The sequence below is a fragment of the Mastomys coucha genome, unplaced genomic scaffold (genome assembly GCF_008632895.1).
Source record: "Mastomys coucha isolate ucsf_1 unplaced genomic scaffold, UCSF_Mcou_1 pScaffold14, whole genome shotgun sequence".
NCBI lineage: Eukaryota > Metazoa > Chordata > Mammalia > Rodentia > Muridae > Mastomys > Mastomys coucha.
The window spans coordinates 53,195,258-53,214,210 of NW_022196896.1; the positions used below are offsets into that span (position 1 = coordinate 53,195,258).

The 18,953-nt window shown below is 38.9% G+C and overlaps 1 protein-coding gene and 1 pseudogene across 2 annotated transcripts in view; one reads left to right on the top strand and one right to left on the bottom strand.

Moving 5' to 3' along the window:
• The window catches only part of Col19a1 (collagen type XIX alpha 1 chain), a 329,256-nt gene that overhangs the window by 76,380 nt on the left and 233,923 nt on the right, over window positions 1-18,953 (bottom strand). For both annotated transcript variants that reach the window (XM_031367064.1, XM_031367063.1), the window contains exon 17: window positions 7,036-7,089. In XM_031367064.1, the coding sequence (XP_031222924.1) occupies window positions 7,036-7,089 (54 nt within the window). The remainder of the gene's footprint in view (window positions 1-7,035; window positions 7,090-18,953) is intronic.
• Window positions 11,923-12,466, top strand: LOC116088254 (annotated as a pseudogene).

The window sequence follows — 18,953 nt, forward strand, 5'->3', positions numbered from 1 at the left end:
GGGTGGTCGCGTCATCCCGAGACTTGAGTAAGGATCTCCCCAGTTCTGGGGGTCTTTCAACACTAAAAAACTTTGTAACATGAACGTAATGTTTTTGGTCTTGATTTTAAAGAGAATAGATTGTTTACACTGTTAAAATTGGGTATTGCTTTCCAAAGTTTTGTAATTCGGATGATTGCAAGAGTAACAAAAGTTAAAAACAGCTGTGGCCAATATGGGCCTGCTGTCCCTTTTACACAAGCTTTATTGGATATAGTGGTAGAAGCAAATTTTCGGGGGGGGGGGGGAATTTGGAAAGGAGATCTTAGTGGCAATTTATCTGGTGTTCAACAAGCTCCTGATGAGCTGTTTCAGGAATTTGTGGTTAGGCGGCTAAAAGCAGAATTTTTGGAGACCCTCAAGCAGGAATTCCTTGTTACACAATTGTCTTAATGAGAATGCTAATCTGCCATGCGACCATCCGGCCATACAAAGCAAAGACAGACTTATCTGGATACATTAGTGTTTGTGCAGAAACTGGACCCTCACATAATCAGGGTCTGGTTAGGGCTGCTGCCTTGCAGTACAAGCGATGCTTTCACAGCACTAGGTTATAAGGAATGTTTTAAATATGGGGGCATAAATCATTTTAGGGAAGACTGTCTAAAAATTAAAGGAACAAACAGACAGTAGAATTGCTCCCCTGGAATCTGTCCTCAATGCGGGAGGGGTAATCTTTGGGCCAGGACTCAGGCAGTATGCTCTGGCTAAGAAATATTTACATTTGAGTTAATGCAAAGCTCAGAGCAGTCTCAGCAACCTTTGTGTGGCACTGCTTTTGTTTTACAAACCCTGCCTAAGGAAGTTTTTAGGGGCCTTGCCTCTTCTTGCTTCCGGGGACCTGGGAATTACTCTTAGGTCAAAACAGCATTATTACAGATCTATCAAGATGTTGTTCAAAACAAAGTTCAAACTTAAGATTTATGAAAGGCTAATGAGGCTATGGAACTTGTAGAGGCATTACGATCTGACCTGCCTACTCCATATAGAATTATTATGGATTTGGAGGATTGTTCTTTATTCCTTTGCATCCTGATGATTGTAAAGGGTTTGCTTTCAGTGAGCTTGCTTGTAATTTTAAAGAGCCCATGAAGTGATATCATTGGAAAGTTTTGCCTCAAGGAATGGTCTTACATTATGTTAAAAAAAAAATTGTCTCTGCTTCAATACAAGTTAGGACTTTGAATCTTTCAGTGGATATTCATCATATGGGTGGTATTTTATTAGCTGATCCAGCTGAAGGAGTTTTACTACAAGCCTTTGCTCTGATACAATGAACTTTAAAATTTTGGGGAGTGGTTGTTGCTCCAGAAAAGATTCAAAGACAATATCCTTTTCAAGATAATTTACTAGCTGGGCAGTGGTGGCCAGCACTTGGGAGGCAGAGGCAGGCAGATTTCTGAGTTCGAGGCCAGCCTGGTTTGCAGAGTGAGTTCTGGGACAGCCAGGGCTATACAGAGAAACCCTGACTCAAAAAAACTAAAAAAAAAATTTCTTTTTTATACTTATTTTAAGTGATTTTCAAATGTTGTTAGGAGATATTAGTAGGCTAAGACCTCATCTTAAGCTTACCACAGGAGAACTTAAACCTGTTTAATATTCCTAAGGGGGATGAAAATCCTAATTCCTCTCAACAATTAACTAATGAGGGACAAATAGCTTTGCAGAAAATAGAGGAAGCTATTAGCCAACAACAGATGCATTATATAGACTATAGTCAATTGTTGGCTGTTTACACCCACAACGGTCCTTTGGCAAAAGAAACCATTAATGTGGATTCATCTTTCTTCAAGTAAAATTTTAACACCCTATTATGAAGCTGTTGCTGTGTTAATACAGAATTGTAGGATAGAATCACAGAAATATTTTGGGAATGAACCTCATGGAATATTTATTTCTTATTCCAAACAGTAATTAAATTGGTTATTGCAAAATACTGATATTTGACCTATTGCATGTACAAACTTTTTAGGCAAAATTGATAATCATTATCCAAAAGACAAGTTATTAAATTTGCCTCTATGCATGCTTTTGTACTTCTTGTAAATTTATGCATGCAGCCCATAAAGAATGTGTGTACTATATTTATAGATGGCTAATGGAAATCTAATGGAAAGACAACATATGTGATTAGGTCACATGTTCACTTTCTTGAGTTTCCCCCTGTTTCAGCATAGATAACCGACCTATGTGCTGTGGCCACTGTTTTTGAAATGCTGAAAAATCAAGCTTTTAATTTGTATACTGATAGCCAATATATAGCTCATGGTTTGCAACTGCTTGAAACTGTTCCTTTTTTAGATACTGCTAATTCTCAAATTTTGCAATTATTTATGCAAATACAACTCAATTTAGGAGAATGTACAATTCCTTATTTTATAAGACATTTAAGAGTTCATACTGTATTGCCAGGACCCCTTAGTGAGGGCAATGCCACAGCAGATTTGTATACCTGGCAGATTATAGGCCTTATACAACTAGCCAAGCAATCTTATTCTTTACATCATCAAAGTAGTAATATCTTGATACAACAATTTAGTATTTCTAGAGAATGTCAAATTGTAAAGACTTATGCTGAATGTCCTCAATTTCTACCTGTAGCATATAATGGTGTTAGTCCTCAAGGACTTGTACTTAGTCAATTATGGCAAATGGATGTTACTCAAATTTTTGATTTTGGAAAATTAAAGTTGTACATGTGACTATTGACACCTTTTCAGGCTTTTTAGTTGCAAACTGCCTTAACAGGGAAAGCAATTAGTTATTGCCTATATTGTTTTTCCATGCTGGTTGTTTCAAATCAGATTAAAACAGATAATGGAACTGACTATTACAGTCAAACATTCGAGATGTTTTGTTGACAATTTAACATTACCCCATATTACTGGGATTCCTTATAATCTTCAAGGACAAAGTATTGAGAAACAAATATTGTAGAACTTTAAAACAATATCTTCATAAAATAAAAAAGGGGGAATTATAGTCCTGTACACCACAAATTTATTTAAATTATGTTCTTTTTATTTTAAAATTTTATATTTGGATGCTAGGGAATTCTCTATGACATGTTACAACTAGAAGTAGTCATGTTTAGGTAAAATGGAAGGATCCCCATACTGGCATGGGATCATCCTGATCAGGTATTTAATATGGGTAAGAGGGCATGTTTGTGGTTTTTTCCCAGGATGCTGAAGGAGCTTGGTAGCTGCCAGAGTGATTGGTGTGACATGTTGAGGCTGCAACAAAGAGTGATGCTGACATGTGCTTTCAGAATATACTGACAACAGTGACTGGGAAGCTGTTTTGGACATGTTGCTGACCCACTTTTGCTTGCCAGAGTGGACAAGCTGCCTTACTTCAAACTTTTAGACCTTGTGGGACAGAGAACATGGAGACTGGAAACTGCCTTCAAAAACTTAATCAAAAAGAGAAGTTATGATGACTCTTTTGTTTCCTTTAATGTGAGCAGTTATTCTGACTCAATCATAGACAGATCTAGAAATCAATCTGATATTGGAAATAAGTCTTCATTTATTTGGAAGGCTGGTTCTGGATATTTTTAGAGATATATTTGAAAGTTAGCTGCAGATCTCTATGATATTATGTTAGCAATAGATAAAATTGGGACAGGATCTGGATTTCAAACAAATGTTAGTACATATGTTAAAGCTCCTAATCTTTTAATAATTGGTCATGTTGAAATTACTTTGTTTCTTTCACGGTATTTAATGTAAGTTGTATTGGTTGTACTCCTTCCAATTGTGTTAGCATATTGAAATCTGGCATGTCTGTTATGGTAGTCATACTGAGCCTAATGATGTGCCAGATGAAATAACTGTATTTTCAATGTAGATCTTCAAAAACATATATGCTCCTCCCCCCCAATACTCAGTATCCATAGATAACACTTTACAGCAATGTAGGGAGCTTGAGACTTTAAAAGCTGATGGAGCCTATTAAATTTTTACTAAAATTTCCAGAGCTGAAGACAATGAAGAACAGTTTGGCTGGGCAGGGAGTGGAGTTTCCTTCAGGGGAGAAGTGTACTTGGTGTTGACGCTGCTCTGCAAACAACCCAAGAAGATGAGAGCAGCTGCCTGAAAATTATTTCCGAGATAGAGAAGGAAACGCATTCTCTTTTAAATCTTTGCGTCCTCAAGTGGTCACATGAGAACGCACGTGATTGCACTGGCTTCGCTCTCTAGTGAATCTTTCTTGTGCTCTTATTTTTCTCTCTCCTTGTCTTTTTTTTTTTTAATCTTCTATTTTTGATTTTTGTTGTGAAGTGAGAGCTTTCTTATGCCTTTGTTTCTTTTCAGGGTGATACAGGGGATATGTCGGAGAATAGATCCATTCTGTGCGAGGACCAAAATACAATGACAGACTGCTGGGATGAGAGATGAACCATCCAGGCTCTTAGCCTGGAGCAGGGAGGAGGGCACGTATGAGGGGTATGCTACTCATCCTCCCATGGGTAGCTGCCTCAGCAGAATCTGAGCTATGCAAGCGCTGGAACTGCTGCCAGAGGATGAGCTGAGGTCCACGGCTCGGAGCAGGCACCACATAAATCAATGACAATTTAAAAGGGAAGATTGTTTTAACCTTGGAGTGTCACTTTATATGTCTCAATACATGGTCCATTATTTAATCTCAGCTCCTCCCCCAACTGTACTCATTTGTTATAGCCGGGCCATCAGGCATGCAACAAACTGCAAAATGGAACAACCTTACTATTCAAAACCAGATGACAGTGGCAGGGAGAACGCCAAGTGAAAAATGCATCTTGCTCATCAGGGCACATTCGACCCATTGCTTTGTGAAGAAGAGATGGCCACAATACAAAAATATCATACAGTGTGGGTTCCATGTGCGGGCTTTTTTATAGATCCTCATGGGACCTCGGTGTAGGAGGCTTGCCTAGTCTCATGAGGAAATAGAACAAGCTGTTCGGTATGCTACCTTCCATCAGTCACTATAGATGTAAACGCTTCTGAGTCAAAGTTACTGTATTGTATTACTGAGGGGAGAAATAAGCCGTGGTTCCCCCTGTTTACCCTATTATCTTCTGGCTACAAAGCTATATTCAGAGCACATGTGAACTGCTGTGAGGCTTGGTTCTGTACTAGCACTGGCAGTAACTAGGGTTTTCTCAGGAGAGGCAATAGATAAGTTGCAGGTACTGGGATGCAACTCACAAAAGGACCCACTCAGCCACTGAGCTCAGTTTCCATTACAGCAAGTATAACCTTAAAGTCTAAACATCAACACTTTCTACTTCAGACTCTAAAATACAAAGGTTCCATATATTTTCATTTAAGGGAAAACTGACTCATTGGTAAGAAAAAGTGTATATATAGAAGTATTGTTCAGAGACCTGTAAAGATACAAGCCTTACAAGTTTTGCAAGTGCTAGCAGATATTTAAGTAGCTGAGTTCCAAACTTGGTACATTTTGTACTGATGGTCAGAGTAATATAGTATAGTACTTAAACATTTCTAGCTGTCTTGTGACATCTGATTCAAGTTATTCTCATTATTTTGAAGCTTTTATTATAAGTCCTATTTTATAACAGTATATGTCATTACAAATGTCCTTACAGTGATTCAATTTAGATACACTTCAAGCTTACCTTTTAAAAACTTGCCAACTTCTATCTAATGTTTTAAAAAAGCAAGTAGCAATTTATTTACTTGATAAAGAATCCAGAAACATATAATAACCATGCTAACACAGCACTCCCCTAAAAATCTAACAAATGAAAAGGTTCAAAACAGGGTCATAATCTTAAATTTGTCAAGAGCACGGAAGTATGTAAATGTTTTATTTTAAATTTACCAGTTAAGGATTTTCTAAGCTTCATATTAAGTTTATATGAAATTTAATTGGACAGAGAATTAAGATTTTAAATTAATGATTTTGTCTTAGAAAGCAATAAAATGTGCTTTTGAGCACCAGCTATCTTCAAGAGTTGGGTCGGGAGCTTGAGAGATGGCTCAGTGGTTAAAAGCACTCGTTCTTGTAGAGGATCCTATTTCAATTCCCAGAACTCATACTGAGTGACTCAAAACCACTAGTTACTGCAACTGGTTACAAAGTACCTGACATCTTCTTCTGGCCTCTGTGGGCATCAGACATGCAAGTCAAGCACACACACACATACACACACACACATACACACACACACACACACACACAAGCACTTAGTTTGAAATAAAGGCTTTTGGACTATGGGAACAAAGATGCAGTATTGGCTACAGGAATCTATGGGAAAGAAACCCAAGAAAACAAAATGCAAGTCTCTAATTTTTTTCTGTGGCACAAGGTATCAATGATGAACTGTCAGGTATTAAAAGGACCCCAGTTGCTGTCATTTTGGGCAATGAAGGACAAAATGGCACTGGTTTCTCCTATGTGATCAGACCCCATATGTTGTTCTTGAACAATGAACCCAGCGATGAGTTCATCCCTATATTGGAGTCCTGTGCAGCTAGTTACCAGCACCACCCTTAGGTGTATAATCATGAACTACTCTTGCCACTAAGATGGTTCCATGGCAGTATTATTAGTGAAGAAGATAATAATCCAGTTACAAGCTGTTCCTATCCATCCCTGAGAAGACTCTTTTGCTCTGTGGGATATGAACATGTACTTGAAGCCTTGCTATAGCATTTACTGGTTTTGAGGAATCATTTGGGGGTGTCACCCAGAGTTTCAGATAACAAATTATTTCTTTTGGTTTTTCATCATCAAACTTTGAACTACCACTTTAAAAAAAAAAACTATAGCACTAGGCATGTCTTTTATAATATGTCTAGGATTCTTTTAAAATGTAAAATATAAGTTTGAAAACATAGTGTACAGTATGGGAATATGCTTTGAGCATATGTGATCCTGTCTTAAGGTCTGAGATGTAAGGATCTAATAATGCTTTCTTCCTAAAAGTGTAATGACACAAAATCTCTATGCACACAAGTTGTGGAAATAAAGAAGCCATACCTTGTTGAAATATCCACCAAAAGGCTGCTGTAGTCCTTGTAACCCAGGGGGTCCCTGAATGAGAAAACAAAAGCAAATACAGTTTTCAAAGCAATGTGTGCTACAAATAATATATTCAGAGACTATTTTGTCAAATATTCTGCTGAATAAGTAATTTCATGGATATCAACATACAATCAGAGTAATAAAGCCTTTGTTGTTCAGATTCTGTCTTACATGAAACCAAAGTATAGTCCCAAAGTATGGCAACAGGAAACATTCGCAAGTTAAACTATTATCAAGCTCTTTATTAAAAGGGATACCATTCCACCCATGAGACTATTCCAGGGAGGACGTTTTAACTTCAGTTTATTTCCTGTGCTTTTTGTAGAACAAATCATAATGAATGTATTGTAGAGATGCAAGCTACTACATACATTATTAACATAAAATATGGAGAAGTATAATTTTTCTATTGTTTTACACTGATGAATGTGGTTTAAAATGGGGGGTAAAGGTGGGTCTAGGTGGTAAATAGGAAGCAAAGTAGCTGCCCATCTCTAGATCTTCCATGGAGGGATGGAGCCAAGAGTTCTCTAATATTGTCAAAGGTTACATTTTGGTATAATACCGTAATAAACACCAAGTTTAGCATTATTTTATGAAGGCACTTAAGCCAAGGTAGATTCATCTATCTCAGAGATATTGTATATAGATTCATCTAGACCTCAAAATCAAGGAGGAAGAAAATACTAAAGAGGCAAAGTTTCTAATATTTTTCTTTTTACTTATGAAGATAATTAGATGGCTGAACACATTAAAGAGCTCCATTGCACAAAGTATTGAAATGTGAAGAAAAAAAATTAAAGGAACAGTTTTTAGCTACATTCCGAAGCAGGTAACATCTTAGGAGTGTGGGCATAGTTAACATTTACACCAGGTGTTTCCTATGCAGGACTTGTGATTGGAGATTATTTTAATATGACATATTAGCACTATGCCAAGAAACATAAGGGACTTGAGGATGGGGTGACAAATGCCTGGGAGCAAGTTGGTGAGATTCTTGAGACAATAATGGGACCTGCAAGGAATGGAGCAGGCTGTTATCTTGCTGAAATAAATAATTTAAAAAGGAGCTAATGTCAGAAGTGAATATTCATGGCATTATGTATTTTTCCATCATCCAGCCTTGAGTGAAATATTCTAGGTCTGTTAGATGAAATAATGAGGAAAGCAACCGTTGAAATGAGGGTGGTTGTCGTTTTTCAAGTCAATACGTGTAAGTTAATAACTTATTCTTGAAACCTAGGAGACAAGTTATCCCATACACATTGATCTTTCTGAAAATACATATGAAGCAAGGAGGAATTTGGCACTATCGGTAGCAGCATTGACACTCAGTTGAGGCACTGGGGTGGGGGGTGTCTAGGTGTCAAGTATTCAGTGTGTGTGGGGGTGTGTGGGTGTGTATCCATCTATGTGTTCATGATAAGACCATTTATATCCATGCCATCCTTCTTTAGAAAATAAAAACGAAACTCAACCAAATTAAAAAAAAAAAAAACTCATAGAATAAAACTAACCAATCAAGCTGGGCAGTGGTGGCACATGCCTTTAATCCCAGCACTTGGGAGGCAGAGGGAGGTGGATTCTGAGTTTGAGGCCAGCCTGGTCTACAGAATGAGTTCCAGGACAGCCAGGGCTATACAGAGTAATCCTGTCTTGAAAAACAAATAAACAAACAAACAACAAACAAAACCCCAAAACAAAACAAAACAACAACAAAACAAACCAACCAATTAAACAAAACAAAGAAAAAGCAGAAGAAACACATCCACACATAAAAACAAAACCCATTAAAAACTCTCAATCAGAAACCATAATATACAACAAAAGACCAGTAAGATAAACAAATGGCCCAAACAAAGCAATATGAGACAAAAAAAATCCATCTGGTAAGAGGGACCCTCAACTGAGCGACTGACTCAGTCAGACTGACTACGGACACGCCTGTGGGGCATTTTCTTAGGGGTTAATTGATGTAGAAGGAATCAACCAACTGTGAGCAGTACCATCCTTAGGCAGGTGGGCCTGGGCTGTGAGAAAGTTAGCTGAACTAGACAGGGAAAGCAAGCTGGTAAACAGATGTCCTCCATTATCTGTTTTAGTTCCTGCCCCCTGGTTCCTGTTTTAACTTCCTTTGATGATGGACTGTAACCTGTAAGTCTGATATACATTTCTGCAAGTTGCTTTTGCTCATGATATTTTCTCACAGCAACAGAAAACAAACTAGAGAGGTGTCCTAGCACCCTTCCCATGCCCAAACCCAGAGACAGCTTGACTCCCAGGAGGTCCATCATAACCAGGCTAACAGGTGACCCCCTCATACCTAGCCTAACTAGGACCATCATGGGGCCCATCGGATGAAGGATCTATCCACCCTGCTGGAGACACATCACCCTTCTGGTCCACAACTGTGCCTGGGAGCAGATCAGGTGCTCCAGCACCCCTCACCCCATGCCCATAGTCAGAGACAGTTTGACTCCCAAGAGGTCCATCATAACGAGGCTCACAGGAAGGTGCAGGCTCCAGTCAGAGACAGCAAGGTCAGTTAACACCAGAGATAACCCTATGTCAAGAGGCAAGCACAACAACATAAGCAACAGAAACCAATGCCACTTGGCATCATCAGAACCCAGTTCTCCCATCAGAACAAGCCCTGGATTCCTTAACACACCTAAAAAGCAAGATTCTGACCTAAAAATCCCATCTTGTGAAGATGATAGAGGACCTTAAGGAGGACATAAATAGCTCCTTTAAAGAAGTACAGAAAAACACAATCAAACAGGTGAAGGTATTGAGCAAAACTGTCCAGGATCTAAAAATGGAAACAGAAACAATAAAGAAATTACCCAGGAGATGGAAAACCTAGAGAGTTACAGCTGCAAGCATCACCAACAGAATACTCATCAAAGGAAAAACCCACCAAGATGAATTCTCAAATCTGAACATCTATGCCTGAAATGCAAGGGCACCCACATTTGTAAAAGAAAGGTTACTAAAGCTCAAAGCATACATTTGAATCTCATAGAATAATAGTGGGAGACTTTAACATCCCACTCTCACCAATGGACAGATCATGAAAACAGAAGCTAAACAGAGACACAGTGAAACTAACAGAAGTTATGAATCAAATGGATTTAACAAATATCTACAGAACATTTTACCCTAAAACAAAAGAATACACCTTTTTCTCAGTACCTCATGGTTCCTTCTCCAAAATCAACCATATAATCAGACACAAAACAAGCCTCAATAGATACAAGAAGATTGAAATAATCCCATGCATTCTGAAATACTATCACAGACTAAGGTTGGTCATCAATAACAACAAAAACAACAGAAAGTCCACATACTCATGGAAACAAAATAACTCTCTACTCAATGATAATTTGATCAGGGAAGAAATAAAGAAAATAAAGACTTTCTAGAATTTAACAAAAATGAAGGCACAGCATACCCAAACTTAGGGTACACAATGAAAGCAGTACTAAGAGGAAAATACATACCATTAAGTGCCTTCATAAAGAGAGAGAGATCCTACACTAGCAACTTAACAGCACATCTGACAGCTGTAGAACAAAAAGAAGCAAATATATCCAAGAGGAGTAGAACTATACAAAGAATCAACAAAACTAAGATCTGGTTCTTTGGGAAAATCAACAAGCTAGATAGACCCTTAGCCAAATTAACTAAAGGGCACAGAGACAGTATCCAAATTAATAGAACCAGAAATGAAAAGGGAGACATAACAACAGATATGTATTCACTGATAAGTAGATATTATTAGCCCAAAAGCTCAGAATACCAAAGATTCAATTCATAGACCATATGAAGCTTAACAAGAAGGAAGACCAAAGTGTGGATGCTTCAATTGCACTTAGAAGGGGGAACAAAATAATCATAGCAGGCAGAGGGAGGGAGGGACCTCTAGATGAGAGAGGTGAAGGGGAGGAAAAAAAATCGGGGCCAGAATCAGATGTGGGAAGTCCATATCATGGGAAGAGAGAAGTCCAGAGGGCCAGGAGAATGAATAAAAATATGTAGCAGTGGGGGTGGGAATTGAGGGAATCTCTAGAAAGTCCCAGATACTAGGGATGCAAGAGATTCTCAGGACTCAAAGGGTATGAAACACCCAACAGTGAGGACAGAGAGCCTGAAGAGACCACCTCCAGTAGATAGACATGGCCTCCAGAGGAGGGATGGGGGTCACTCACCCATCGCAAAATTTTTAACCCAGTATTATTCCTGTCTAAAGGAAGCACAGGGACAAAAATAAAATGAAGCAGAAACTGAAGCAAAGGCCATCCAGATACTGCAACACCTTGGGATTCCATCCCATCAGCAGACGCCAAATCCTGACACTATTGCTGATTGCAAAATGTGCTTGTGGATAGGAGCCTGGTATAGTTGTCTTCTGAGGGGCTCTGCCAGCACCTGGCTAATACATATGTAGATAATCACAACCAGCCATTGGAGTGAGTCTGGGGACTTCAATGGAGGAGTTAGAGAGAGGGCTGAAGGAGCTGAAGGGGATTGCTAGAAAAGTCAGTGAGTGACCAGAGCTTATTAAGCTGTTGTGTAGGAGCTTGGAGGACAACGCTGAAGCATGGGAAGTGGAGGTCTGACTTTATACATCTTGGAAGAAACTTTAAGAGGGCCTCAGAAAATGATATCTGGAATAAGAATCTATAGAAATTACCCTTGGAAATGGGGAGGGTAGGAGGAGGAGAGGCAGGAAGAAGAGGAGAGAAGGAGGAAGAGGAGGAGGAGGAGGAGGAGGAGGAGGAGGCAGAGGTGGAGGTGGAGGCAGAGGTGAGAGGCCATTGAGGAGGGATTCCCTTGGGTATGGACTTGCTCTCTATTCTGCAGGAATTGAAAAGTGCACCAGCCCTGGAGGTGTGAATCCTTCACCTTGGATAATGCTGGAGAGACAACTGACTCTGCTGCAGCATCTTGTATCTGAAGACACCAGCCACATCACACCTACCCACAGTTTTAGCATCCAAATTGTACAGTCACAAGTTTTTAAACTCAATGTCTGGGACATTGGCAGACAGAGAAAAATCAGACCATACTGGAGGAGTTATCTTGAAAATACTGATATTTTTCTATTTGTAATTGACAGCACAGACAGAAAAAAGATTTGATGGGTCAAGAACTAACGGAATTACTGGAGGGAGAAAAGCTAAGTTGTGTACCAGTGCTTGCCTTTGCTAAGAAGCAGGATCTGCTCATGGTAGCACTGGCCTCTGAGATTGCAGAAGGGCTGGACCCATACACTCTCTGGGACCCAGTCTGGCAGATCCAGTTCTGTTTAGCTATTATAGGTGAGGGACTCCAGGATGACATGAACAGGATCTGCATAAATGTCAATGCAAACAAGAAGTAAAATCTAGACAAACAGAGCTGCAGGAGCTTGGGGGGGGGGGCTGAATTTGGCCCTGCAAAACAGCTCTGCTGCTTTTCCATCTCACAGCTGTGTAAAGAGAGGGGGCAGTGGTTTAAAAAGAATCCCCACTCCAGTGGTTTTCACTGATCTCCAAGATTCAGTATCATTTTGCAAATAAAGAAATTGTATTATTTCCTCTGGAGGGGGGTGTGGAAATGAAAACTTAACTTCATGGGACAATCAATGCTGATATCTGGAACTTAAAGTCAACTGTGATTTTAATAAGAGACCAGCACCAGTAAGGCAATGTCTCCTGGGAAGTGTTTCCTCGGGGTCAGCAAGCAAACTTTGGCCTGGGGGAGGCTGAAGCTGCGTTTCCTAGCTGGCAGCCTAAGTTGGCAATATGTAAGAGTCACGTGGTACTGGTTGACAGTATGAAAGCCGCAGGATCAGAAGGATAATGAAGAGAAGCTGAGGCTTGGCACCACTTGGCAGGGTGAGAGTGTCTGAAGAGAAAGGCCAGGTGGCTATTGGTGAAGGCACAACTTAAGTTGTAGCGGAGACCCTAGGATTGGAGATGCCTGAGAAGTAGAACACGGGCCTTCGCAGCTTCCCCTGTCTTCTTCAGTTCCTTTCTTCAGCATTTCAAAACATTAGCTGTAGAGGTCTTTTACATCCTTTATTAAATCTATTTCTAGATCTACTTGTTTCCTTGAGGCTGTTGTGAGATTCCTTTCTCAAACATGCTTGCTCTTGGAATATAGACAAGTGACTGGTTTTTGTATGTTGACTTTATATCCTGCTGCTTTGAGGAAATACTACTTTGATTATCAGTTTCAAGAGCTTTCCAAAGTCTCTAGGGCCCTTTGCTACATAGATCACATCATGTGCAAACATGATTTTATGACCTCTTCCTTTATTAATCATATCCTTTATTTCTCTTGTCTTATTGCCCTAAAACTTCAATCTCTATATAGCAAATAGAGAGATCAGCTCTCCACCTAAATCACTCTTGTGTTAATTGCCATCAACTTTTTCATTAAGTGTTGTCCTAGAGAACACAAGATGATGATGAGTCTCCATGGCTTACTCATACCATACATACAACATACATACATACAACATACATACATACATACAACAAAACTTGCAGTTAACACTTCTCACAAACCAGCACTGTGTTTGCAGGATGGAAGGTCATAAGTACTTTGCTTTTAGATTTAACCCTATTGCTTAGTTAGGGGAACACCTATATTATTATTATTATTATTATTATTATTATTATTATTATTATTATTACTACTACTACTACTACTACTACTACTACTACTACTACTACAACTTTGAGAATTAGCTGGGTTTTTTTTTTTTTTTTTTTTTTTTTTTTTTTTTTTTTTTTTTTTTTTTTTTTTTGCATCTCACAACTACATTCATGATTCATGAAAGAATTCATCTGAACATTTCAGGACATAATTGTATTCAAAATGTACCCTGTATTGTATACCCATAATTGTATTCAAAATGTTGGGAGAAAAAGTGGTTGATCAATACAAGTTATGTATGTGTGTGAGGGGAGGGGATTCAATGCAACTCTGGAAGTAAGTGATAAAAACCAAGCATTAGAAGAAACAGGGTGGTGGCATCAGGATAGCAGAAACTACAGAATGCTGGTATGAGAGTTTAGGAGAGAATTGGATATGCTTCTTTGTAGATGGTTTTCTGCCCACTGAATACAGCTATGCCTCAAAGACACAGAATACATTCTGGATCCAGAATCCTGAGCTTGTTGAACTTACTCTTGGGAGCAGAGTGGTAAAGTATAGGTGGCTCAGTATGGCTGCTCCCTCTAAAACAGTAGCAAATACACAGCCGCCTGTCAAGAGCCACAAGCCAATAAATAGAAAAGTGAGAACAATTATTCAGATACCCCAAAGATCAACACATCTACAAAAGCGACTTTCATATATTCACATATTCTTGTCATAAAATGTCAGGTCTACAAAATAGTGTTCCAAGTGGGTTTGATCTGAAGTGTTAAGCTCTACCATTTAATCAGGTGATGGGCATTTATGGTGACATTTTCCTTCTAACTTCTTAGTCGGTGGAGTACTTTGGGTACCATAAATTCAAGGATTGATGTAATAGAGATTTATAGCTGGCAGACTACTGGTGCAGCAATACTTTAAACAAGCTTTCTCAGACAGCTGAAGAATCTAAGTCTGAAAGCAAACATTGGCGCAGTTGGGAAGAACACATGGACACTGACTTAGCTGATGTCGAAATGACTTGCCTGATTATTTTGAAACATTAAAACAACAATATCAACCAACCAGATCCCCCAAACCTCGCAGGGACTAAACCACCAACCAAAGAGTACACATGAGGGACCCTTGGCTCCAGCTGCATATGTAGCAGAGGATGGTCTTATCTGGCATCAATGGGAGGGGAGGCCCTTGGTCCTGTGGAGGCTTGATGCCCCAGCATAGGGGAATGTTAGGGTGGTGAGGTGGGAGTAGGGGGTGGGTGGGTGGGAAAGCACCCTCATAGAAGCAGGGGGAGAGGGAGGGGATAAGGGGTTTAATTGGAAATGGAAATGACATTTGAAATGTAAATGAATAAGCAGTAAAATAAAATATAATAATAAGAAATATCAAAGATGGAAAAAAAAAACGACTTCAAATGAAGCAGAGGATGATAAGAATGGATGAACTCCAAGTATGTATGTACCAAGAGCATCTCGATGTATGGTTAAGAAAACAATGTTGATCCTAAGGTCTTAGAATTGGAAAGAGGTCCTGTAGCCACATCACCAAGGAATATGCTCTGCATCTGTCTTCTCTTCTGCCTTGAAACATAGCTGGAGAAGACTCAAGGAATCAGTTGTTTCAAGTTTAGCAAGTGTCCAGTCCTTACAAGAGCATCAGTCAATTCTAAAAAAGGAGAAGTTTAAAACATATGAAGAAAACTCTCCCCGACACAGGAGCCACAAAGCATTTGAGAAGTCAGGGTTTTTTTTTTTTTTTTCTCTTAAAGACTTGTGTTTAAGAACTGATTGAGAAGTCAATGAGATAAGTCACACTCAGTTAAGAGGAGGACATGGTCACAGAGGGCATGCCAGTATCGGTTAATCTATGTGAGAGTTCTAGATAAACCGAATAAAGTCTCCTAGTCTCCTATAGAAAGAATATTAGAGTATCTTGCCTACAACAGTGACTAACAACATGACTGCAGTTGAATCATGGCTCTAAAGGCCTTTTTTTTTTTTTTCTTTTTGGAGCTCTGCTTCTTTACTCAGATTGTTGAATTAGATCACACCAGAAGATACAAGGCATTGGAGTTAATGTGAGCAGTACACAATTATACTGCAGCTTTTAATGGCTAATAAACTCCAGGGAGGTACACCTGCTTGGAACTTAACTGTTTTGATTAAATGATGTGTACTGATTTGAGTGGTCTGTAAACTTAGAGGTGCTGAAGTTGCAAAGCCGTGCCTGCTTGATAAAGGGAATTAAAGCTATCTTCCACTGGGGAACTTCATAGCCTCGGCAATAGTTTCAGTAGCATTTAAGGATCTTTGGCTGGCGTCTTTGGCTAAATTCTTGCTGGATGTGAAAAGCAGAAAGACCACAATGCATGTTACCAGTCATATCAGATGCATAGTGTGAAGTTAAGGACTATGTTAATAGCTAAATACTTAAGTAGAAAAAAAGGCCTATTAATACCCTCTTGATAGAATTCAGTCTGGGCTATGCATTCTTGGTGCTTGAAAGGTAGGGTGAGTCCACTGTTTAAATTTTAAACTTTTAGTTGGTTGGCTATACTCTCACTTCTCAGCCAGCTCACCTAGCATACAAAGTTCAAAGGAGTATACTTTTGTGTCCCACTCCATATCCACTACTTTTGTCATGAACTTTGTCTGTATGTGTCCTAGCGTTTGGTTAAGATTTAGCTTATTCTAAGCACTGACTCAAGATTTCCGTGGTTCTGCAACTTCCACTCCTCCTCCGTTCATTGCTTCTGAAGGATTCCCGTCTATGTTAAAAACACTCATTCCTATCTCATAACTTCGCGAATGAGCATCCTTAACCTCTCTCAGTGCTACTTGTCTCAATGAACTATAGCCCTTCAATATCCTAGCAGTATAAGGAGGCTCTTAGGAGTCACAAATATGCATTTTGAGTTACACATGACTATTTCTGGCCTTGGGGATTTCCAAGTATCTACAGTAATGACCTTTGGAATATCAAAAAACTTCTGTGAAGAATTTTGTGCTAAAAAATACTCTTTAAAGTATAGTAAAATTAGTTTTACTTTAAGAACAAGTAGAAAGCTTGTTATTGATCAGTTATTTGAGTTCATAGTCCATTGATCATTTCCACCATCTGCATGGCAAGTAAGAAAGGCAGAGTAGAAATTATTTTCCTGTGATATTTAAAATTTTCATAAGGAAATCTAAGACCTCAGACATAGGCGTGGCAACTGGGATCAGAAAAGCTAATGTTAAATGGCTTTTTTTTTCTCTCATATATGTGTTCGCTTAGGATGCATTATGAAGGATTTAATACAGCACATTTATACATCAAATAAAGTGGCTCATATACTGATCTAGAGTCGGCTAGGATGAAATCTCTTTGAGAACAGAATCTCAATCTTTACAACATCATAATACCAGTCATGGTATAGAGAAGCTTCCCAGTGCATGCCCTTACCCCCAGTACCAGCTACTGTCCGAATTTAATAAATCATTGCTGTTATAAGAAAATATTTATGGAAAAGGCCAAGCTCTTGCTTGCTCATGTTGCCTTCACTTAACCATGGTCACAAAAAGAGCAAAGAGTTTGCTGCTTCTGGATTTACAGAAGACAGGGCCCACAGATTCAGATTAAACTTGGCAAGTCAACTGGAAGAAAGGATGTAGGGAGCCCTAGTTAAGTAGGAGTTCATGGGTGAGAGTTGACTAGAATTCCAACATATGAAATTGTACTATAATTCTGAGGGGAAAAATCAATAAGGCTCTTTAGATAGAAACGATTTGAGAAAGCATTGTTTTGTTTTTTAGGAAACCCTGATCCTACAGAGCTAAAGAGATGACTCAGTGGTTAAGAGTTTTTGCTGCTCTTGCTGAGGACCCACGCTAGATTCCTAGCATGCACGTGGGGGTGTTTACAACCCTCCAGTCCCAGGTAATCCCATGCCCTCTTCTGACCTCTTCATGCACCAACCATACACAAGGTATATGTACATACATGTAAGCACTCAAAATTATACACCATTAAATGAATATAAAATGAAACACCAGTCCTTTCATTTGTTTAATATTTGTTCTCAGTGGAATTTTCCAGTGTCTCTTGAGATATAATTCTGTAAATTAAATGATTGTAAATTTACAATGGACCATTTCATTGAGCCCATAGCTGCTGCAGATGATAGCAAGGAGGATGCTGATAATGGCTTTCTCCCTCACACTTATGCATGTGTGTACATGTGAGTGCAAGCAAGCATATACACACATACACTCCCTCATGTGTATGCACACATACATATGTGCCAAGACAAAACAAAACAACACCAAAAGATAAACTCCAGAAACTCAAATATGAAGACGGGATTTCTGGAACCACTCACTGAGTGTTCATGCTTGGGATTCTAGTGCGGTACCCTAGGAATGTGGCTAGTTATTTCATATTAAGCCATATTTGAGAGCTGCTCAGAGGAATACCTTTTTTATTCACATTCTTTCTACTCTGTCGATTATGTCTGCAGTGCCACAAAGAATCCTTATTTCATTGGTATTAGGTTTTACTACCTCCTCAAATGCAATTCTTTTTTTCTTTTTTCTTTTTTCTTTTTTTTTTTTTTAAATGTGTGAGAACTCTGTCTACCTGAAGAGGGCATTAAATCCTTTTATAGATAATCATGAACTACCATGTGGTTGCTGGGAATTGAACTCAGGACATCTAGAAGAGTGGCTATATCCTTAACTGCTTAGCTATTTCAGTAACCTAGGATTGTGCGATTCTAAAGGTTCATATTTCACAATTCATGGCAATTCTACAAGTATCTGTAACTTCTGTTTCTTTCTTTTTCTTTTTTTTTTAGGTTTGGGGGGTAGTGTGATTGCAAAGGCAGTAATCTAATCTGAACTCATGATTGACAGCTCAGTGAAGTGAAGGTGTATTTTTATATTCCCCACTTGGCAGATGGGAAAACCAATTGTATGTTTTTCTTCTCCAAACTACATAATTAAACAATGACAGAATCCAGTACAAAAGGCATCCCATTCTAATATACCCAGGGTAATTTATACACAATAGAGTTATTTTCCCATAATTCTTGAGGCTCGGGAGCTGAACACTAAAGTTTGGTCCTCTGGCCTGATGAGGCTCTTTTTGTTGTGTCCTTACTTGAGAGAAGGCAGAAGGCCAAGACAGCGAGCTAGCCACATGCTGGGAAAGCTTCGTTTATAAATTGCCTTTATCCTGTTAAT